This window comes from Numenius arquata, chromosome 14, assembly GCF_964106895.1.
Source record: "Numenius arquata chromosome 14, bNumArq3.hap1.1, whole genome shotgun sequence".
In the NCBI taxonomy this organism is placed as follows: domain Eukaryota; kingdom Metazoa; phylum Chordata; class Aves; order Charadriiformes; family Scolopacidae; genus Numenius; species Numenius arquata.
Window position 1 is genome coordinate 2,533,983 of NC_133589.1, and position 23,461 is coordinate 2,557,443.

Here is a 23,461-nt window from a genome sequence, read left to right on the forward strand (position 1 = left end):
GTGTCAATGCGATATCATCAGATGCCGTTCAGTCGCTCCTCTTAGCCTGAAAAGAGCTCTCCTGTTGGGAAGGACGGGATTTTAATATTTAAAAAAGACTTCGAGAAAAAAGCTTTGCTGATTTTTTATTTATTTATCGATTTAATAGCCCTCCCCCGAAAAGAGTGGGCGCGTTTTGTAGCTTTTAAATATCATGCAACTTTTAGCAGGGCTGCTATTAAACCCGGATCTGCTGTCACAGCAGGCAGCGCCAACGCCATTTACACCAGCGCCGAGAGCCCGTCCCGTCCTCCCCAGCTACTCCGCTTGCCTCGTCGAGCACACGCCGTCGTTAAGCTACGGTCACCCGGCATCCCACACCGTCATCGTTTTCCCAGCGCCTTCCAACAGCTAAAAGCTGTAGCAGAAGCAAACCTGCCCCTGGCTGTGTCATCTCCCCCGCCAACAGCACAAGGCATTACCTTGGTGATGTCCTGGGAAGGCTTTGCCTCTGTCCCCCGAGGCTCAATGTGACACAAACGCCCGGCAACACAATTCACACTACCCTCCGCTGTCTCTCAGCCCACGGATGGGGTTGGGAAATGGAAAGGAATGGTGCTGCTCCGTGTTTCTTCAGTGCAATGGAAAGAGTGGAGGGGCTTTGGAGATCATGGAGAACTGACTGCAAATGCAGCTGTGGGACACTGTGTCCAACCCCTGCTGATCATGAGCCCTTGTAGAGCTGCGTTTGGGGTCAAATCACAGTATCACAGAATGGTTTGGGTTGGAAAGGACCTTAAAGATCATCGAGTCCCACCCCCTGCCCTGGGCAGGGACACCTCCCACCAGACCAGGTTGCTCCAAGCCCCCTCCAACCTGGCCTTGAACCCCTCCAGGGATGGGGCAGCCACAGCTTCTCTGGGCAACCTGGGCCAGGCTCTCACCACCCTCACAGCAAAGAAGTTCTTCCCCAGATCTCATCTCAATCTCCTCTCTTTTGGTTTGAAACCGTTTCCCCTCCTCCTATGGCTCCACTCCCTGATCAAGAGTCCCTCCCCATCTCTCCTGGAGCCCCTTTAGGGACTGGAAGGGGCTCTACGGTCTCCCTGGAGCCTTCTCTTTGCCAGGCTGAACGCCCCCAACTCTCTCAGCCTCTCCTCACAGCAGAGGTGTCCATACCCCAATCCTCTCTGAACCCCCTCGACCCAGCAGCAGCGGCAGGATGTATTTGGGGATGCTCATCCCCCTCCATCACAGGTCTCCTGCCCACCCTGAGCTCAGAGCTTCCCAGACAGTGGCCACGTCGCCACCCCTGACAACTAACCCCAGTGCTCTCCCCCCCTTCTCCTTCCCTTCCTCGTATAGTCTTACATGGCGATGATCCATAACTGACATCTAAGAGTCCCAAGTTTCTCATGGACATCTAAGAGTCTTACGGGTCACCCCAAAACGGTGTCTCTAGTCCTTTCTCAGGTGTCACACACTTCCAGCACAACTCTCAGGCTCCCACAAACAACTCACGCTGCCGCCGAAAGAGCCAGGAGACACAAAGCCGGAGCAAAAGGCTGCAGGTTCAGAGGCGTGACCTTAGGAGAGGCATGAACTTTGCAATACCTGCCTTAGCCAAGAGCTCTGCTGCTCTCAGGGACCATATGGCAGCACTTGGCAGCTCTTTGCCCCTGCTTGGCATTTATAGATGCACACAGATGAAAAGGGTTGATCAGTAGAGGAGGGGTTTGAGTGAAGGGAAGCTCCGGGCAACACTGCAAACAAGACAGGGCTCCGACGCACACAGTCCCCCAGCCGTGCACTCATAAATCACATTTTACAGCTTACAGCACATAAACCCCAGCGAGCATGCTTGGGGACCCGGCGACCATAGGCACACTTGTTAACACTCCTGCCTCTCCCCTCCAACCAATGGCAAATTTATTACTGATCTCCCCAGATTTTCCAACAGGATTTTCCACCAAAGGGGCTGGAGCTTTGCAAGGGACAAGCCGAAGCCAGATGTGACTCGTGTCCCCACCGCCTGGGGTGGCTGAAAACTCTCTACCATCGGTGGCAACCAGTCTACCCTCTCTGTTTGCACTGCCCCGGGGGGCTGCCCCCATGGAGGGGGGATGTGGGGGGTGGTGAACACAGTGGCAGGGCCCCACAATGGGCTGTAAAGCCCATGGAGCTTGGTGTGGAAGGAGCAATCACTGTGAAATTCAGCATCGCAGTTACTCCTCACAGCTCCGTCACGGCTGAGATGAGCAGTATAATGACAGCGGCAGCGATGGGAGCTGCCGTGGTGGCGGGGTTCAGACACGTTTGGGGCTTCATCCTGAATTTGCTGTTGGAGCTAGAAACCGGGAAGTCTCAGCTCTCCTTCCCCATGCCCACCCACCAGCCTGTGTCCCATGGGTGGCCCAGGTGGCTTTGCAATGGTCACAATTCCACATGAACGCTCCCAGGCCTCCATCAGTGAGCCCTAGGGCTCCCAAAAGCCCTGGTTTTGCCTGGTTCCCGAGTTTGCTTGCTCTGCAACAGCATCATGCCACGAGAAGGGCAGGGATGCTCTGGCCAAAGCAGGACAGTTACCCCGGCAGCTTCGCAAGCCACAAGCCGGTCCAGGCGCTGGACCACGCTGGCACATCAGGCCAAGCACCATCCTCACCACACACCTCTCCCAGCCGTGCTGCCGTGTTAAACTTAGTTGAACAAATCAGTCTTGCTGGGAGAACGGGGTGCAGAGCAGTAATTCATCCATCTCTCCTCCCCACTGAAGGCATCTCGGAAGACTACTGTGTTTTCTACCCCAACTTATTATCCTTTCACTCTCAGGAGGCAACTTTCCAACGGGCAGGAACGTGTTTTCCCTTGTCACTCTCCAGCATCGCTTCTCGCCTCACCCGTGTTTTGCTAAGATAGAGGGTTTATTGTAAACTTATTAATTACTTCATTTCTCCTGCGAGGAGCCAGGAGAAAAACGTTCAGAGGCAGCCAGGATCCGCTATTGTGCTGGCGGAGGAGCTGAACGCGGCTGACGTCATGATTCATTTTCCCCATGACTGAGGAAAGAGACTCTCGGTGCCACGTCGCGCATACGAATCAGGCAGCGTTCCCCCTGGCACAGCTCACCAGGCAATTCATCTTCCACCAGGACTTCTTCAAGCAGAAGAGAGAAAGACAAACTTTTGCTGTTGCGCTTCCCTGCAAACCCTGTCGGAGGGGAGGGTCGGGGAGACGGGGGCTGCAGCCTCCCCAGAGGACATGCTGGTCTCTCCATGTCTGATCAGTTGGGTCTACAGCAGCTATTTTCCATGCTCGTAGACACATTGATAGGTCCCAGGGTGACTCCAGCAGGCACGGCCAACCCTGCAACCACTGTGAGCATCTACGGGAACTTTCTAGCCTGCTTACTGCTACCTTCTCTCCAAGCTTAGGAAGTATGTTCCTGCTGATATCAAGAGGAAATCAATATACACAGAAGTTCATAACAAACTAATCTGGTTTACAGCATGAATGAGACTTGCCTGGAAAAACTGGGATAATGATGTCCTCCCTTCTCAAAGCAGTACCAGCATCAGACCATCGATGGATGATTCGTTATCAGGCTTTACACGTGGGAGAGCAGAGGGGGAGCACAGTGTAAAGCCCAAATAAAGGAGTCATACATCCAGTTTGGGAAGTGACACTTTATTCTTACGATAGAAGAGCTATATCCATTGTAACACAAAACGTCAGGGTTCAGGGGGTGCTCCATCCTCCACGGAGGGAGACCCCCAGCAAGGTGAGCAGGAACCCACAGCCTGGTGGCAGGTGAAAGCACACCCTGAAGATCTCCCTCCCACCTCCTGCAATCCTGGGATAATCGAGAGCCCAAGAGCCTCGGTGAGGAACAAAAAGCACATCAGTGACATCTGAGCACACCACACAACACAGAGGTGTCTCAGGGTCTTCAAATGGCCCTTTATGCTTCTGCTTGTCTGCTGAGTGATGGCAGACTCAGGTAACTGGCTATCTTGAAAATAATTTCAACCCTGTTGAGTGATGAGCTGTTTGCAAGAGCAGGAGGTACCCACAAAGAACCGCTACTGATGACTGATCCTTCCCCAGGTCCCTGTCCTCGGGGACCAAGCCCTTGGCTCCCATGGTAGAGGACAACCAGTGGGCAGGAGGCACCACCCTTCCGCAAGGCTCGTCCCTCTGCCGGGACCCAGATTTGAGGGATCCTTTTGGGAAAAGCTGTGAATGGTGATGCTGTGTCTCCTCACACCGGCAGTTCCCACCATATTCCCAAGGAGACGCTGGGACAGTCTGGGCAGTGATGACCACATTTCCCAGTTCAAAGGCAGGGACTGGGTCTTGGGGTAAAGCTAGACTTGCCCTCCCACCGGAGGGAAATGATGATTTTCAGAGAAAACAGCGCAGTTTGGGAATCAGCATGAAAGAAGGGGGGAAAAGGGGTTCCCTGCAAAAAAGAAGCAACCCAATGCCACAAATTAAGGGTGGGAGGGGAGAATTTGTCCTCGCCACCTCAGGTGTCCTGGCTAGGAGGGCTCCACAGCTGGCTGGTGGCTGGCGGTGGGACGCTAAGCAATGGTCTGGCGGCTGAAGAGGTCGAGGGTGAGGGCGCTGAGGAAGGCGGGGATGCTGTCCTGGCGCAGCAGGTGGAGCTCGATGAGCTCCCGGATGGTTCGCGAGAACTCAGTTTCCAGAAGCTGCATTTTTCCACAAGACGAGCTGGAGGCCTGAGGGAAAAGAAGAACATGCTCGTTAATACAGCAGGGTTTTAATTCACCTCTCACCACCCAGGGCGCAGAACCGGGGTGACCACGTCGGGGTCACTCTCACCATCACCCCCAAGGTTTTGGGTAGCAGGAGCTACGTGCAAGGGCTTTCTCTCCACAAAAAACACTTGTCCCTGAAGTCGTTCCCCTTCTGTAGGAGGAAGCAGACCTGTTCCTAATTAACACGACTCCTACTCAACGAGCTGCTGATCCACCCCACATCCCTAAAGTGTTTCTGGATGTTTAAATCAGCCCGGCAGTGCACAGCCGAGAGCTCCAGAGGAATTATTCCAGAGATGCTCTCATGAAAATAAGGAAACTCAACATGTGGGAAGACACTACAAATCTCCTGTAACATATAAAACAAGCAAAAAAAAAAAAAGCTAAATGCAAAAGAAATAAGGAATGCTTGAAGCCTCTCCTGCCCCCGGAGGCACAAAAGCTGCTTGTTTATTAGTAAACAGCAAAAACATCACAGTGCAAATGCTAATTTTTTTCCCCTGCCATTTTCCTCTTCAAAATGCTCCTGTTCCTAATTGCTCTGCAGCTCTGGTCCCCCTCGGAGCCGAGGCGGAGCAGCGCGGGCGGTGCTGGGCAAAGCCGGCATCCCCCCGGGGTGCGCAGGAAGGGGGCAGACCCCCAGCCCCATCAAAGGATGCCCAGAGCCAGAGCGGAGGACTGCCACAGGAAGGGAAAACGTGGCTTTACCTGCTAGGAGAGAAGGGAAGCGATAACCGCCGGGAGCCCCAGGGAACCTGCTTGTTTCTGATTTCATGTTCTCAGGAGCCGGGACACATTTGATGATGAACTTTTCATGTATGTGTCACTTTGGATTGCGAGGAGCGCGAGGTACCGAGGATGCCCCCGTCACCCCTAAGCCAGGCAGGGAATCTAAACAAGGTTTCTGCGCGGAAAAGTAAATTAGCTTTTGTTTAAATCTCCTCCACTTGGGCTGGGTTGTTTTTCAGCAACTCCAAAGGCTGTTCAAGGCTTTAATCCGCAGCTTATTGGAGCTACCCGCCTCGCTCCGTGCACATCCCATGTACCGCTGCGGCAGATCAGAGAGGCTGAGGAGGAAGAGGGCAGCGATGGCAGATGAAGAAGCCAGTTGGAGGCACAGGGAGGGATGTTCATCCGAAATCCAGGCAGAGCCACAGGCGCAATGCGAGGCCGTGGCAGGGCTGGGAGACAGTACAGGAGATGGGAAAGCAGCGGAGGGTTTGGTTTTGCAAATCCCACCCCGATTCGGCTGATGGTTTCGGAGGAAGGTCCGAGTATTATGAATGCATTGCTTGTGTCTCCAAACTCAGTGCGGGATTGGATTCATCTAAAATAGGAATTCAAGCTCTGTATGAAATACACACTGCCTCCTTCGCAGATTTAAAACACTCTCTGGGCACAGAATTAATTTTCTAAGAATTTACAAGTAAATCCATTAATTGGTTTACTAGTTTAATTAATTAAAGCAAGTTTCTTAAGAAATCTAGCATCCAGTGCCAGACCATTTGCTTGTGTTTTATGATCTCGGAAATGGAGTAACATAATGTTTTAAATTTCCCCTCTACTTTGAGCTCACTGGCGTCGCGGGTGAAGGCTACATTTGAATAATTTCTCTTTTATGAGATTAATAGTAATTTCTCTCTCTACTGTTCTTCATAACCGAAGTTTCCTCCTTCAGCAGAGGCAGAAGAATAATGTTCAGAGAAAGTTATGTGAACAAATACATGCTTTTGTAAAGTCTGTTATTTCCCACCGAGTTCAATGGGACTGTGGTTTCTTTCAGTTGTTGGATGGTCAAGGGAGGCACCATCCTCCCCCCCGCGGCCTCCGTCTCCCCAGGAATTCAAAAAAATCTAAAAAAGTCAAAAAAGCTTCCGAACCCCAGACATCTCACTCAGGTTTCTTACGATCTCTTCTGTAACAGGAACAAGGCAAGAAGGCAGCCACTTGGAAAAAAGGCAATTCTTCCTCTGCTGGGAGATGTTTACATGCTAACTTTGAGGATGGATGCCCTTGCTGTTCACTTCACTCAATCTCACAATGTTTTTAAAAAAATTTAGTTACTCTTTTTTTTTTTCCTGGGAGTGTTTTAAAATTGCTATCATTGTTACCTTTCTTATTATTTGTTTTTATTGCTTTTTTTTCTTCACCCACCTGTTAATAATGCAGTACAGCCTGGGATATACAGATAGATTTGTTGCTTTGAGTTCAGCAGCAGGAGTACCTTTGCAGCATGTGCTTTACAAATAAAGTGATTATACGAAATAATAGCAGTATGTTCCCTTTAATTCACAGGATTTCTTTTGCAAATGCTGATCTGCACCCTGCCTGGTGCCCCCGGGTGGGCTGTGGGCAGAGGGCGAAGCGCCGGGGTGGGCGGCGTGGGAACGGGAGCGAGCAGGGGACCTGGCCAAGGCAGGGGGACGCGGGAGCACCGAGGGATGGGACACTGGAGGGGATGCTCTGCCGAAGGAACGCTGCGGGCTCTGGTTGTTTCACACTGTTTTGGATGGAGGCAGAGCATATCTGCGACTCTAGCTCTAAAAAACAGATTTATGAAAGATGCAAAGCTGAAATTTCCAGCGGTTCAAGTCCTCGAGTCTTCCTCTTCCCAGTTCATAGCTAGGACTCCCTCCACTCATTTTTAATCAATTTTTTAAATTAAAAAAAGGTCTCAACCCTCAGAGAAAAACTCCTGGATACACCCCCTGCTAACAAAACTTGCAGGTGACAGCACCCACCAGCTATTCACATGACACACTCCGTGTAATGCAATCGCCATTCACCCCAGTGATGCACCCCTGGAAATTCAAAGTTTAGACGAAGCCAAAAGCCACCAAAGCCCATCTAGGAGGAAAATGCCCAGCTGAGGAACCTAAACAACCATCACTGATCCACAGGGACAGTCCATGAGTGGGAATGGGGCAAGAGAGACCAGCACATGTTCAAACCCAGCCCTACCTGCTCTGTGCCCAACACTATTGACACGTCTTACTGGGAGCTACATCACTATAGTGCCTTGTTGCTTCCAAAGTGTGAAAAAAACCCATCAAGATTTAGAGTCAAGCTGAATAGACGGGGTTGAAGGAAAAGCCGAGCCTGCGAGTGCCCACAGCCAATGCATAGAGGAGTCAATGCAAGAGGAGACGTTGGGCACCACCATCACACTCCACTCCCCCCTTTCCCCGTGGCTGAGCACAGTCCTTCACTCCAGACACAAATATTCCCCCCGCGCCCCCAGCTTCCCTCCACACGGAGCAGCCCAGGAGGCTGAAACAAAGTACTATGAGAATATCACCTCACAGGTACTCTTTACAGGGACCTATATTGGTTTCTTCTAATTCATGGGAAAAAATCTGCCTGGCTCACTAAACTACTGAGATTCAGGTCTATGTTATGTTTTATTCAGATCTCAAATACTTGCAAAAGGAAAGATTCCAGCTTTCGCTAAGCTCCGTTGCCAGTTGAGCCTGATTTAAGGCGTATCGGGACCTCTTCTAGAAAAGCAATGGAAATCAATCTTCGCCCCACGTTACGGCACGATCAGGTCTGCTGGTGGGGGGATGTGACTCCTGCCATGGATACGGAGGGTGACACCCTGTTCTTTCTCCTCGCAGGCTGTGCTACCCCACAGAACAATCACATCAGTGGGCAGACTTCATCACATTATGAAAAACAAGAAGACAGGTCTATTTACCACACGGAGACGTAAAGTTGCAGTAGCTGCTCCTGGATCTGCTCAGAGAAAGGAGCCGTTAGTACAATTGTTTTCCCACGAGAATCATGATCAGCTGCTGCCTGCCAGAAGGAAACGCCATAAATCTTCCTCTTAACCCTGGAAACTGGTAAATTATTCAAGCTTTACAGTTTCGATATACATATAAAAGTCTCCCAAATAACCACCAGTGTGGCAGAGAAGCGTGTTCTTCTCTCCAACAGGGACCATTTCAGCAAGGAGCAGAGGATGCAGAGGATGTGTAGGAGCAACGAGCACTCCCAAAGGTCCCTGCTGGAGGATGGACCTGCAGCTGGCCAGACCAGGCTGGTAATGCCACAACATATGTCCTTCGGTCATCTACAAGCTAGCATATGGCTCAGAAGTGCACTCTGAACTAGACACACCAATCTTTTAGTTTCTTGTATGCCCTTTTCCTCTTCTCTCTGACATATTTTGGTAGCTAAAAACGATGGATTCCTTAACTCTGGCTCCAAAAGTGCCATCAGCTATAAACTGGCATGCAGTTCTTCACGCAAAGGATGCTGCTTGAAAAATACTGGTTGAGCATAAGACCCAATGTCCTGTAGGCCTTCAGACTCTGGAATAAGATAGGAAAGAGGGTGGTTGCATGTCCCAAGGAGAAAGCTGATATGGAGATGTAGTATCACGAGAAAAGATGGGGTAGAAATGCAGAAAAAGGGAGAAGAGGGTTTCAGCACTCAATACAACCTGATAATCTCACCTAGGCTCCCTTTCCCATAAAAGGTTGGACCAGATGGTCTTTCAAGATCCTTTCCAGCCTGGGCTGTTCTATGATTCTATGATTTCAGCTGAAAATGGGGATATTCCACTTCTGATTTCCACACTGAGAAAGCTCAACCTCCTTTGGGGATGCAATCCACTCAGGACATGCATTCCTGCACCTTCCAACACCCCTCCATGTGATGGATGTGGAGTTTCCAAATGGTTTTTGGCGAGCTGACAACAGCGATGGAGCTTTGTGCCAGGCTCAGCAGGCAAGAGAGCTGTGTCTCAGCTCAGGAACCCCGATTCAAATACCTCAGCATGAGGAAGGGTGAAGCCTAGGACTTTGGTAGGGCTGCCAGAGTGGCTTTCCACCCCTTGGCACAGTCACAAGCCTTTGCTTTGCAGATGCCGCTCTACGGTAGACGGTGCTTTTCAAGGCTAAGATGTATTAGGGGTCAAAACGCGCAAGTGAATCATTGCCCAGTGACATTTACCCAGCGAATGTATCGTGGAGGCTCCATCTCATCTGCTATGCTCCTTCCATAAATCACTGTCCCTGCTGCGTCCCTACGTGCAACTGCTCTGAATACACATGGCAAACAGCCCCGTGTGTGCCGAGGGAAGGGGCAACACAGCTTCACATCTGAGACTCCATGCAGAGCTTCTCCCCACTCCCTTCAGGTCCACAGGCCTCTGGTGTTATGGACCATGCTGTGGCCATGCTCTTCTCTCCCTGCCCCAGTTCTTACTGCTGTTTCCCTTGTCCTTATGGTGCTCCCCACCCCACCTCGAAGCCTGCTCTGATGAGGGTTATGTACATCTCCCCATGCCTTCATCGTTCAAATCCCTCAGACCTCCTCTTCCCCAACACCTTCCCCCATCAGCAGAAGTCCTCAGAGTTGGCCGTGCTGTCCGATGACCTCCCAAAACCAGTGCTACCACCATCTGCACCATAGAGCCTCTGCCACTAAGTGCCTTGGGCACTCTGGTGGCCCTGATGGTCCCTTGCCTCCCTCTGACGCCTTCCCCGTGGTGCCCACCGCCTACCTCGGCACCCATTAATCCACATAAGCCCTGTCACAGCCCAACAAACCTATTCGAAAATATCTTTTAAGAAGCCGCTCTGACCTTTAAACGAGAAATCCTTTTGTTTCTGCCTCTTGCTTTGGATGCTGAGATTTTTCTAAATGTCAAAGGCCGCCTTGTCCACGTGCGGCACCTTCTCTCCAGCTCTGCAGGGCTGAGACATCACCACTGTCACCACTGGGCGACTCCAGCCAGGCACATGCATGCACGGGGTAGCCCGCCAGGCGCCGAGCCAGCCAAAAACTGGGCTGCCCAGCAAATCCCCAGGAAAAACGTGTGTGTGCACATGTGGAAACCACCTGCTGAAGTTATAACAACCCAAACACGAGGTTTGGTGAGGTCTAATTGCTCAAACGTGGCTCTCTCGGGTGATGATATCATTACCAAAATCCCCCAATTGAGTTACGCCTCACCAATCAATCTCTCCTAAGCATCACACGCTGCTCAAATACCAGGTCCCCAGGTAGCCACTAAATCACTTTAATTAGAGGCTGTTCATTTAAAATTAGAGAAATATTAAAAAAACAAAAAAACAAATTGCACCACAAGATGTGCTTACGGCTGGAAATATTTATGAGGTTATTTAGCAAAATGTTTACTGGTTTTCATCTTCTTTTTTTTTGTGGGAATGGGCAGGTTTCAGCTGGCCTGACAGGACGCCTGCCCAAGGTGGCTCTCACAGGATGTGCAGCTCTTCATCAATCAAGTCATCTTCTTTTCACAAATGACCATTCCTTGTCTGCAGTGAAGTTTTTCCCCCTTTAATATCCTCTTTGTAACCCAAAAAGAGGAAGACTACTTCTTTATAATAATTGCTTCTTGCCAAGCCCTCTGACCTCAGTGTCGCCAGCTTGCTATATAAAGTGAATTTATGAGGCAGAGAGAGATGGATGCCTGTAAAGGGCCTTCCAGGAAATGTAATGAAAAAGCTGCTTTTAGCTGCTGAGCAAAGAAAAGCAAGCGCCTGGCAATGCCAAGAAGAAAATTGAAAGCTGGGGTGGGATAAGTGAGAAACAGCCCTGCGTGCGCTGAGATTTATAGCAAACATTTCCTTCCTCTTTCTTATTATTCAACATCCGAGATGAACCACAGCCCCACGATGTCTTCTGCGCGAGAGGTCAGCTCGTACACTTCCATCTTCATCAGAAACGACGAGCGGCAGAAGCGATGGGGTCCTGGATGCTGCTGCACCAAAGCAGCACAGAGCGGGGCACATAGTGCAGTGAGTTTCTCCCTACAGCTACGTGTTTTGATCTGGATGAGCTCTCCCACACCCGATGTAAAAAGATGAAAAATGTGGGAAAAAAAAAAAAAAAAGAGGAGGGACAGGCGCTGAAGCACCCACACACCTCTTGATGGGGAAAACCGGCTGGTGTTAATCCCGGGGGACGGTGCTCTGCGCAGCGGAGGGCGAGTCAGCATCTTCTCTCAAAAGGTTTCTCCTACAGGTTAATGCCCTTTAGACTGTCAAACGTGATGCCATAAAAATAAGATCAAAGGAGTTAAAATAAGGGAAGCATATTTTTTGATTCACACTATTACTATTTTATATCTGAATATTCCTATGGAGCTTTTCATCCTAGAAGACAGGCCTTTGAACTGCTGTGATTTCACCTATCACTGAGGAGCAACCCCAGGGGTAAAATGTGACAGCTATTATCAGGGTGCATTAATGTTCAGGACAGACAGAGACAAATATATCCAATTTAAATCATAGGTTTGAAGAACTACTGCTCAGTGTGGATTAATACCCAGGCATTTTCCAAAAGTGCTTTGAGAGTTTTAAAGGACAAGTATTGAAACTAAAGTTCCCTGTCTCGTCTGTGGGATGCATTCCCACCATTACGCTGGTAATTGAACATCACTATTGTCAGAGAAGGATGAGGGCAACATAAATGATTCACCCATAGTGTCTACTTTTGCATCCACAGATTCTGATGGGGGTCTCCAAACCAACTATCAAGGAGATTCACCCTGCGGAGATTTGTTGAGGGACACCTAGAAATGGTTCAGCTGAACACAAGATCAGTGAGACTAAATCACAGCAGAATATTCACATCACAGAGGAAGGAAAATTGCATGGGATGTCCACTCGAAGCTAATACCGGCAGCTGGCTGCGAGTCAGAGCTTGAGATCCTAAATGATAACTTTTTAACAGGCCTTGGGACTGCTAAATAATGTTCACCGCCAAAAATGATTACAAGCATCAACCGTGAAGGAGTGTAGATGAGAGCAAGGCACAGGGCTCACAGAAATTTTTCCAACCCCATCCTATAAAAATCCAAACTATGAAATTAAGCCTTTGAAGCCAATACCTCATTAAAAGGCTTAGGATCTTTACAAAGCAGTGTCTTTCCCTAGCATCCAGGGAAGCTGCGCTGATGCCCCAGCCACAGGTATCTCTGACCTACCACGAAGCCCTTCAGAAAAAGCAGCCAAAGGCACGTTATCCCAACTGCTGTCAGGACTAGGCGCTGCAGAGCTGGATGCTCCAGCTTCCCAACCATCTGTGAGGTGACCGTATTGGCCTGGTCAAGCTGCAGAGTGAGTAGTTAACAAGCATTAACAACGTCGAGCCCATGTGTTCCGTCTAGTAAAATGCCAACCCATCTGCCTGCAACATTAGCGACTCCATAGAAGCCATATGCAGGAGAGCCATAAATTAGGGAGAGAAAAATCTCCCGTTACTTTCCCTGAAACGACTCTGCAGTCATAGCCTGCAATGCTAGGGACTGGGTGTTATTTAAATTCTGTTTTCCCAGCCAAATCCCGGCCTCACGTAGCTCGCCAGCGCTCCCATCCAGAGGCAGCTGCTGGTCCACGCCTGGCCCCGATGAATGTGGGCACAAAGGGAAAAGTAGGTGCAACTCAAACCAGGTCCCAAACCTCTCTCCCAGGAGAGCCAGAAGAAGACAAGACAAATGGAGGGAGATACCAGGGACTGGGAAACGAACCCAGCACACAAGAAGCCCTCATTTAGACATGGAACTCATCTTGTTAACCAGCCAAGTTGTTTATCACATTCCTTTCCATCTCGCTTGCTGAGAGGAAAGCTGGAAGCAACAGAGGAGCATAGAATGAAGAACATGGATTTTCTGGAACACGAGAAGGAAGCCCCTATGGAAGAAATGCAAAAATCATCATCTGTGTGGGCTTTAATGAAGATGGCCTGGTTCCCAAAGCGGGGAGATACTCCACTTGTGAAGTGCAGCTGTGAGCCGGAGGTCTGTAAGAGAACGCAAGCAGTGAAGTTTGCAAAGCCCTGCATCGAGGAGAGACGGCTGGAACCACGGTGGATTTTGATGGCAACTTTTTTGCAAGCTGCCGCGTTGCCAGGGAGATAGGCATCCGCTCCCCAGAGCGAACCATCGCTCACCAACAGGCAGAACCCGCTGGAGCCTTCACCACTCACTGAGTCACACCAGGCACGCGCCGTTCCTCTGCTTCTGCATCACGCCTCTGCCAGGGACCTCCGATTTCCCTTCTCCAGATTAGAGACAATAAGCAGGAAAGCCCAGGACTCACACAATCACAGAATCTTCTTGGTTGGAAGGGACCTTTGAGATCGAGTCCAACCACAAAAAAAAAAAACAACAAAAAACCCCCCACAAAACAAGCACCTGCACATCACCCGGGGTGCAAATACTGACTTCAGGACTCACCAGCTGCCAAGAACCGGTGGGCAAGTTCTTGCAAACCAAGAACCCCCTGGTCTGGGAGCTGGGCATTCTAGTCTTGTGAGAGATGGAGGCTGAGCATGCGCTGGAAGGGTTAAACGAGCAGATTCCAGATGCCTTCGAGGCATGTCTCACTGGAGCAACCCATACTCTGCCATACAGCAGACACCAGCCTGTGATTAATACGTTTATCCTCCTCAGCTTTTTGGTATCCTTCTGGAAGTCTCGTCATGATCAGGACAGGCGGAAGGCTAGAGAACTGAACACGAAGATCCTGTGACCACTCATGGCTCAAGAGACCATCAGCAATAAACTTAATGACAAGCAGACAATTAGACCTTAGATGTGTGGCTGAAGGATGGGGCAGTATATGGAGCATGGCTGTTCCCGGCTCATTGAGTTTGCAAGGCTTGTGGGGGAAGGAGGAACAGATGGACCTGATGGCAGATTACAGCTGAAATTCTCACCATGTTTATTCATTACCCGCTTCTAGCTCTTGTTTGTCACAGTCTGGCACCCTGGGCTAAAATGCAGGTTTAAGCCTTACATCAAGGAAATTGGTGGCACACATTAGTCACCTCTGCTTTACAGTCGGTGCTACGGAGACCAAAGCCACCGCTCGACCAGGAGCAAGAAGAAGTGGTCAATAATTGCCTCTTCCTATGGGACTGCGTGACTTGTTTATACTTATGATCTGCCAAAGTGGAATTTAAGTGTTGGCTTTGGAAATAACATTAGCTGCTGTTGCAACATCAATAGCCAAATTTCACAATCTTAGCCTGAGTTGAGGAAAGTGCTTTTATTGCTCTTGCTTTTTTTGCTGGCTCACATTTTCTTTGTTTTTCTTCATTTGAAATCGCTGTCATCAGCACGACTGTCAACAGGACCAAAGCGAGCATGAGTTGTCACTACCCAGAAAGCAAAAAAAGGAAAGGAAAGTTGATTTTGAATATGCAAAACGTTTTTCTTGTGTCTTCAAGAATGAGTTTTAACCCTTAAAAGCTCGCAAACCCACTGTGGGGAAGCACATTTCCCAGACTACATCCATAGCCACAGATCAAGATTAGTACTGGGGGAGAAGACATCATTATCCAAAAAAAATTCACCATTTCTTTCTCAACTCAAGTCTTGACTCAAAGTCAAGACTTTTGAGTGTGTGGAGCTGGTGGTTGCCAATAGCTGTATTTGTGGAGTTACTCAACCAGACTGGTAGTCCATGGGCAGGAAAAACTGAAGACCAAGATAGTAAGGAAACCAGTCAACTGGCCTGCACAGGTTGTGCCTGCTTTCAAGAAATGGGCTTTTAATGAGAAACCCAGCGTGAAACAAAAATTCCTCTACTCCTCTCTCCTGGAGCAGGTCTGATCTCACCCTAAGAAGGAAGTCCACAGCTGAAGAGACAGAAGTTGCAGCTAAGGAGTGCATAAATAGGAAGATTTCATTATTCGGTGAAAAGGGAAAAGAAATTCCACTCTGCCCCTCGAGGGGACACTCAGACCTTTGGGCTACAACGCATTTGCTGAAAGCTTCTGCCGTTGCTGCCTGTGCTGTCATTTGGCACTAACCTCCTGAAGAACATGGCGAGACAGCGCTGCTGGTTCTCATGTCTGGATGAACATGCTCCTCTTCCCGTAGGGAAAAGGAGAAGTTTTTCTGTTTAGTGAATGCACCGTGTTCGAGAACCCTCCGAGGAATCTGCCTGGGGCGCTGGCCCTCCCCATCTGACACACATCTGGACTGGTTGTCTCTTCCTGCTGGTGTTCTCCCCCTGACAGGCTGCCATCCGCCAGTCAGCTCCCTTCGCTGGAGGTGCAAGGGAGGGAGAGGGGGGGTGGAGAAAAGATTTATGCAGACACCATGTATGCAATTATGAAAACAGAAGACAAGACACCCGGATATCACACAAACTGATGCATTTTGGCTGGCAGGCTTTTTGCGTGATCCGGTAACAGCTGTCATGCTCCAGCCTCTCTCATCTGAGCTCCACTACCACTTCAGCATCCCTTCCCCATCCTTTACGAGGGATTTCTTCCCTTCCCGTCTGCAGCCTCCTCCAGATGCCACAGCAAAGCAGGCAGCAGCATGGGATGCAAAGGGGAGACGGCACGATTGGTTTTCATAGCAGCATTAAAATGTAACGTTCCCTTCTTTAGGCAAGATACCGCTAATTAGCAATGACCTCCAGGCAACCAAGCTGCTCAACCAGCAGTCTCTCCCACTCTCGAGCTCTTTAAAATTTGCCCTTTTCCCGTGCCAAGTCTTTCAGCAATCTTCCCCAGAGCCCGATAGCCGTCTACAGACACACACATATATCGTGCGGTGTCTTCTGGAGAAAGGTGGGGAGTTGGTATGGAGCTTGGGCTTCATGTCTTCTCCAACCACGTCCCCTGCTCTGCGTAATGTTAAGGAAAGGAAAGGACATGCCTACAAGTTTCCCTGCCAGATCAGCTCCTGCCGTGAACTCTGCAGCCTGGGAGCCCGTTGCTCCCCATGTCCTCCTAGTTTTCATCACTCCGTGCTTATGTTTGCTTTTGTAAATAGATTTAACCTTTCTAAAATTAACAGCAGAAGAGAACTTCTTTTTGGCAGAAAATCAGCTTTAGAAAGATGGAGGAATATAACATTTTCCAAACATTTGAAAGCCACAGACTAAAGATAGCGTTAGTCTCTCCAGTGCATGCTGTTTTTGCTCATTATTCTGAATGTTAATACATTAATAGATCCTCTCCTGATTAACGGCTGCACTAGGCTCTCTTTCTAGGAACACATATGGTTCCTTCTTGCCACAATATTGGAATAGAGAGCCAAAATATTTAAACAGTGACACTAATAAAAGATTTTATCCCCCCCACCCCGATGTAAATATCTAGGGCTGGAGCCAACTCTTAGCTCTAAATGCTTTTTATCTTTCAAAAAGTTCTTAATCAAATCTGAACATACTGGCTGCGGCCCATTTGAAATAATTGGGGTGTCTGTGGGTGTGACATGGCAGTGATAAAGCCACCGTCCCCACGGGATGCTCTGTGTCTGCCTGAAAGGAGCAGACATGAGTTGGGGATGTAGTGAAACGTGATGATTAAAGCCTGTGCCTGGGCGGGCTGGTCCTGCCTGCAGGGCTGGAGGAGATCCAGGATGCTGCATGCAAGGAGAGGGAACAGTTTGCTTCCTCCACACCTGCGAAGTCCAAGTATTGTCCTGAATTAAGATAATTTTGGGGAGGGACGACGCCAAACACTTCTCTCCCAGCCGCCTTCACTCGGCAGCATTCATCCCACCTGCTGAAGGACACGGGAATTACCCAGCCCAGAAATTATAGTGAAAAATTCTGGTAGAGGATATTGGGCTTGTCTTGAGTCGTAGGTCGATTGCCAACGCGGAATTGCCTAAAAGATCTGTTCCTCCCTCTTTTTTTCCCATGCTATGCCATTATCTTCCCTCTCTGCCATAGGTCCTGTACAAATCCTACCTGTCCAATGCCATCAGCTGCTAAAATCAACAGCGGTTTCCACTTGGTGCTGCTTCTCACGCAGCTGATCAGCCCCGTTACAGGCTGAGGGTGACACAGCCCTACTGCAAGCAAACTCCTCAAATTTAAAAAAACCCTTTTTACGTTTCAAGAAGCTAGACCTGCAAGGGGACGGGCTCCAGGTTTGTACTCCAGAAAACATTTGTCACTACAGAACTGAAACACGGTGTGAAAATAAAAGCTCTCGAAACCTGCTTTCACACGTTCCCCAGCGCGCCCAGAGGTGTTCCTGCTATGATACACCTAACAATGCTCTTGAGAATTGCTTTCACAAGCTAAAAATACAAACAAAACAGCAACAGAGTCAAGAAGTACTTCTTCAAATGCCTTGAATCTAGGCTATCTGTGCTCTAAACATTGGAGAAACAGTGTTAATATGTATTTAGATGTTACAGAAGGCCACAGGAAAACACCTCAGCCGAGAATGAGTGCTGTAATACAGAGCACGTCTCCACCAAGGTGGCAGGTTTATTTTAGATCACTGACCTTTGTCCTGCTCAACCAGCCTCTATTTTACAATTCAAGTGACATTTATTTGTGTATACATAAATGTGCATGAGATACTCGCATTCTTTCTTGTGTAAAAAACACACAGAAAGCAGAAGATGCAGATGAGAAAACAAGCGGATGAGTTTCCTTGGAGGGTTCGTAGACAAAGCTGTTTAAACAAAGTGATTTAAAACCAGAAAAAATCTTACAAACAAAGTGCTTCTCAGCATCACATTCCACTTGCTTGTTTTCAACTTCATGTGAAAAAAAAAAAGCCTCAGAGGGAACCAACCCACCTGAGCTGCCTCTTCCTCAATCCCGACATCATCTGGAGAACTTCACCAACCTCCTTCCCTACCAGTTACACACCAAACGTTCCAGAACAAGTTAAGTCTACAGCAATGAGGAGAATTAAAAACATGAGCTAGGCATTGCTCGTCACGCCTCTGAAGGGTAGGGAAGCACAAGCACTACCTGAGATTGAGAGACAAGAAGAAAAGGGCTTCCTACGTCTGCAAAGCGACGCAGAACCATGCAAAGGACTCGGCGCTCAAGTCCCATTTGCCTCCTTTGTTCTAGAACCCAGAGCTTTCTCAACCCAGAGGGCTGGAAAGGAACACGCGAGATGTGGGATTAAACACCTGAGATGTGGGATTAAACACCTGAGATGTGGGATTAATAACTTTTTGCAATAAACCAATCACAAACTCCATGTAATGTATAGCAAAGGGATGCCCGCAATAAAGCCTGTGGCGATGCAGAGCCTGCGGCTCCAGCCCAACAACCACCCATTCATCCCAATGACTGCTCCATTCAGGACGAGCTTCCCACAACAGGACCCTGCAAATGACTTTATTTAACCAGGAAAACAGATTTGTGTTGTTTCCAAAGGCAGATGGATCTAGCTCCGGCTGCAGAGGGCTGAGCGGGGTTTGTCTCCGTGCCAACAAAAGCATCGGGATTGCGGAGGAGACTTAAGAGACTGTGTTTGCCTTCAGCCTCCCATGGACCGTATCTCAGTAGAAAAAAGGGCTCGCGCAGCGCAACAGATCGGGCTGCAACTGTTAAGAGGTTCAACACTTTTGAGGCTGTTTCTCTCAAGTTCTCGATGAATTAATTTTAAATTTCGTTAAAGGCTTCCCACGGCTTACTGGTCTGCGGTGAGAGTGGGGCATCCTGGGGAGGGGCTGCTGAAGCAGAGCATTTCTCAGGCTGATTGGGGAAGATGCTATTTATTCTCGTCACTTTTCAGCATATACGTGGCCTCACCTGTGGCCGAGCGCTGCCCGAAGATGCGAATACGAGTGTTTTTGTGCTGGAGGTTCCTGCCTGTGTGCTCCAGGCAGAAGATGAGTGGGGAAAGAGGTCCCCAGAGAAGCGACAGAGGCGGATGTAATGAGGTGGATTTATTCTTAAGTCGCTATGCAGGGAGGCACAATTCTTTACTTTTTAATGCCTGGTTATTTAACCTTAATGCTCCACTGACGTTATTTCTCGTATGGAATTTTATATACGTGTCTACGGACAAATTTGCAATATATAAATAGCGTAGATCAGAGGTCACCTTTACGTGTGTGCCTGTGGAGATTCATACAGCATGAGGGCTAGCTGGGAGGTTGAAGTCATTAAGGTATGTTCTCATCTAAAGTTTCTTATGAATTATTTGTAAGCTATTTTCTCACTTATTTTGTTGTAATACTCCCACATACTCACCAACCAGTAAAAATAGCTTAACAGTGAATACATGTTTCGGAAGTCTGTTTGCCTATTTTTCTTCTGTGCAGCAGCTGCTGTTGCCATGCTGTTGTTGCTATGTTTTCCTTTTGCTTTCTTTTTCTTAAGAAGGGGAAAAAAAATGAAAAAATCTATTCCCCAAACATGCTAGGCTCAGTTCATGGAACAAAATACCTGAGGTATTGCCTTGCCTAGAGGAATATAACATAACCCGGCTGGGAAAGCATAGCTTACGTGTAGAAGAAAGTCCTCTTGACACTAATATACACATTCTTATCTGAAAGAGTTAATGAAACTACAAATACTACTTAAGTAGACTTTCAAAAAGCTTCAGGCAAAGATCATTAAAAAGGAGTATTAATGTTTCTCAGAAACTGGGCAGTGTAAAACTGCATGCTGAACTATAAGTTGATAAGCAGGTAGGGGAAAAAAAGACCTAAAAGAATAGATGTGGCCAAGTCTCATCTGGGAGATGAAATGATGAAGTTGCTCGATAAGCTCATCAAACCAGTCCTTAGAACTTGACAGCTAAAATTTGGCCCCGTGGCATGGCCCTAAGAAATGCACACGCTCTTTCCAAAGGCCACAGCTCCAAGGTGCAAAGTTTGACTCTGGGCTGTGGGCCCCAGGTTGCCACCTTCTGCCTCTGGTCCCTGTATGAAGAGCGATGGGAGTTTGCTGAAGTGGGGCTGGGGCTCAGCAATTAAACTTTGGAAAGACATTGCTTTGGGTTGCCCATCCCTCCTTTGCCTCTCAGCTCCAGAGGAGCTTGGACGATGCTTCCAGCCTTGGTCTTCTGCCAACCTCCATGGAGCTCTGGGAAGGAGAATGGCAGCGTGATGACAAGAATCAATAGTTTCAGCCCAACAATTGATGCCTTAGGAGACAGAAACAACTATGAGATGGCAAAATGACTTAGGTGGGTCAGAAGTGTGGAGAACTGTGAGGGACCAGCAGGACCTGTGAAATTTGGGTCATTGGACAACGCTACGGCAGAAGAAATTCAATACAGACAAGTGCAGTGTAGTGCATGTTGTTCTGCCAATTGAAAGGACTCTTAACACACTCATGGGTTTGGAAATGATGTAACCTTTCAGAACAAAAAGCCAAGGGCCACTGTGGCCAGCTTAAAGACAACTTCTCAATGTACAGCATCACTCAAAATAGCAAGTAAGATGTCAAAATACGATGCATTTGAAAAAAACAAAACACCCTAGAAGTACCATGTCATGTTTTTATACAAGTTGAGAGCATGTCCTCTTCTCCTGGGCCGTCAGACAGCCCTGGTGAATTCAGTACAAAACAAGGACAGAAGACAAATTAGGTTTCCCTTGTTTGAGGCACATGCCATGTAACCTGCCTCTTTCCTCTGAAGAAGATTTCCATCAGTGACTGCACCGCTGGGTCACCAGGAGAGACATTAAAGGCTGGAACAATTTACTGCGGAATTAAGAAGGGCAACAGTAAAACGGAAATGGCTGATGTGGTGAATGCCGAATAGGATGCTATGCTAGAAAAGATGCTTCCAGGATTTCAGATACTCTTCAGCTGTTGCCCTCCTTAACTGAGGTGGGTGAGAGTTACCAAGTACAGCTGGATTCAAGATGCCCCCTTCTCTTTCCGGAGTACGTCTGCATTAGCTGCCACTTTTCTGCATGGAAAACCATGTTTCTCGAGGTCAAAAAACCCTCAGGCCCCCACCTGTGTGGGGCAGAGGTGCTACTCCTGACTGTAAGCTTAAAGCACAGCACCCTCAAGACCAGTTCTGCCATTCCCTGTGCACTGTTCCTGCCTTCACCCACATCCCATCAGCCCCAGATTTCAGGGTCTACCAAAGACTGTCTTCCTCATGCCACCATCCATGAGGACCACCACCTCCAGCCATGCCAAAGAAATCACACAAAGCTGCTCAGTCCCACGATTAAGACCCGGGAGCGAGGAGCTTCCGACTTTAGGTCCCAGCATGAACCACACGAGCAGCATCATTTCTCCGCATCTCCATATCCTCACCCTCCACTAGAACTAATAACAGCTCCTCCAACAAGCAGGCGTGCTGGGAGAATCAATTGGTATTTGTAAAGGCCTTTGAGAAATGTAAGGCATAGTCTGTATGCGAAAATTATTGATATGATTCATTACTAGGCATTCATACTCTATTTATACAACTCCCAGTCTATTACTAAATATTATGTCCATTTGAATATTGAAATCACTGCTGCTAATAATTTCTGCTAATGTTACACTGGTCTTTCGGAGGTGGCTTTTTTGACTTGAATGGGAGAATTGTGGAGGCAGTGAAAAAGGGAACAAATGCCAGAAGAGGAATTAAAAAGAGGACAACAGCTCTGTGCAGGCTTCATGGAAAATGATAAAAAATCCATTTAACAAGTAACTTCGTGTTAACACTTATCTGATGCCTCTTCCCGCGCTCTTTCTTCTCAACTGCATTTGTATGAAAATCTGATCTCCGTTAGCCCTCACCTGCGAGATGAAAATGAGCAAACCTGCACGCATTGTGTCTCTCCAGACAGGCCACTGACCCCCTCTCCGTGACCAGTCTCCGTGGGGATGCTCCATCTGAACCACCATCCTCCGACCCCTCCATCCCCAACGCCGACATTCTCCACGCGAGAGCCCTGCCTTTTACTTTGCCGTGCTACCGAAAGCAGCGCAATCTGGGACTACTCAAAAAAACCCTCTGTTTCTGAGGAGCAAGAGCATATGTCTATACATTATATATTTATTCACACGCTGAGGCATGTTCCCACTCCCGAGACACACACGGTATGTTCCGAATTTCTCACTCCAGCATGTTTTGCAAATCTGCTCTCCACCCCCTCTATTCCCTCGCTTCACTTTATCAGTATCTTGTTTAAGGGAAATGCTGCTTACTGTAAACTGGAAACGTTAACATCAGGTCAACAGACCATTTATTAAGAAGCAGCTGTGGGAGAGGGAGCGATGGGGCACAGCTATTTTCCTGGCTCAGCTTCTTTTCCTTCCAGTTGGAATATTTATTTCCTTGCTGTGATCTTTCTCCTCACTCTTGGCGCTGACAAAACGCTGCCAATATCTGCGGTGCGGGAACTCAAGGACAATCAATATTTCACTTGAATCAAATACAATGATTTTTTTTTTTTTGTGTGTGTGTTTTGTTTTCAAAGCTCAACATTTTGCAATTAAACCTCTCAAGACACGGGAAAAGTTGAGGTGGGGATTCTTTTGTGAGAGGCAGGAGGGAGCAGCACAGAAGTAGAAACCAGAGCAAACCAGCAGTGAAGCCAACAGAAATATGCTGCATCGTTTCTTCTTTTTAATACATTTTTTACGAGAAGTGAGATCTTTGATTACATTTTTGATTAGGAGAGACAGGCATTGCCCTGCCCAATGCACAGTTAGAGGGAAAGGAGCCTTTCATGTTCATAGATATCAGACATCAAAACAGCCATTCCCAACTCTTAAAAGGATCAGACAAAACTGCGGCTCAAACTGTGCCAGAGACTTTGGTGCAGGCAGGTTCCCGGCGGAAGGCAAGTCTCGGAGCCGTAAGGAATCATGTGGATGCTGACACTCCTGGAGAGTGTGGGGAGAAACATGGGGAATTTCTCCCAGGGAAACCCAGGACCACTGTGAGGGCCTTTCAGGATGAGAAGACTAAGAGCCCTGGCAGCCAGGGTGCCAGGGGAGCTGCCAAAAAGGAGCTCCTAGTTGTGAGGAAAGAGCTGC

At 48.4% G+C, this 23,461-nt stretch overlaps 1 protein-coding gene across 1 annotated transcript in view; it reads right to left on the minus strand.

Moving 5' to 3' along the window:
• Window positions 1–3,650: 3,650 nt before the first annotated feature.
• Window positions 3,651–23,461, minus strand: part of MAD1L1 (mitotic arrest deficient 1 like 1) — a 376,963-nt gene continuing 357,152 nt past the window's right edge. Inside the window, exon 18 of the mRNA XM_074158818.1 lies at window positions 3,651–4,718. Within this exon, the coding sequence (XP_074014919.1) occupies window positions 4,560–4,718 (159 nt within the window). The 3' untranslated portion in view covers window positions 3,651–4,559. The remainder of the gene's footprint in view (window positions 4,719–23,461) is intronic.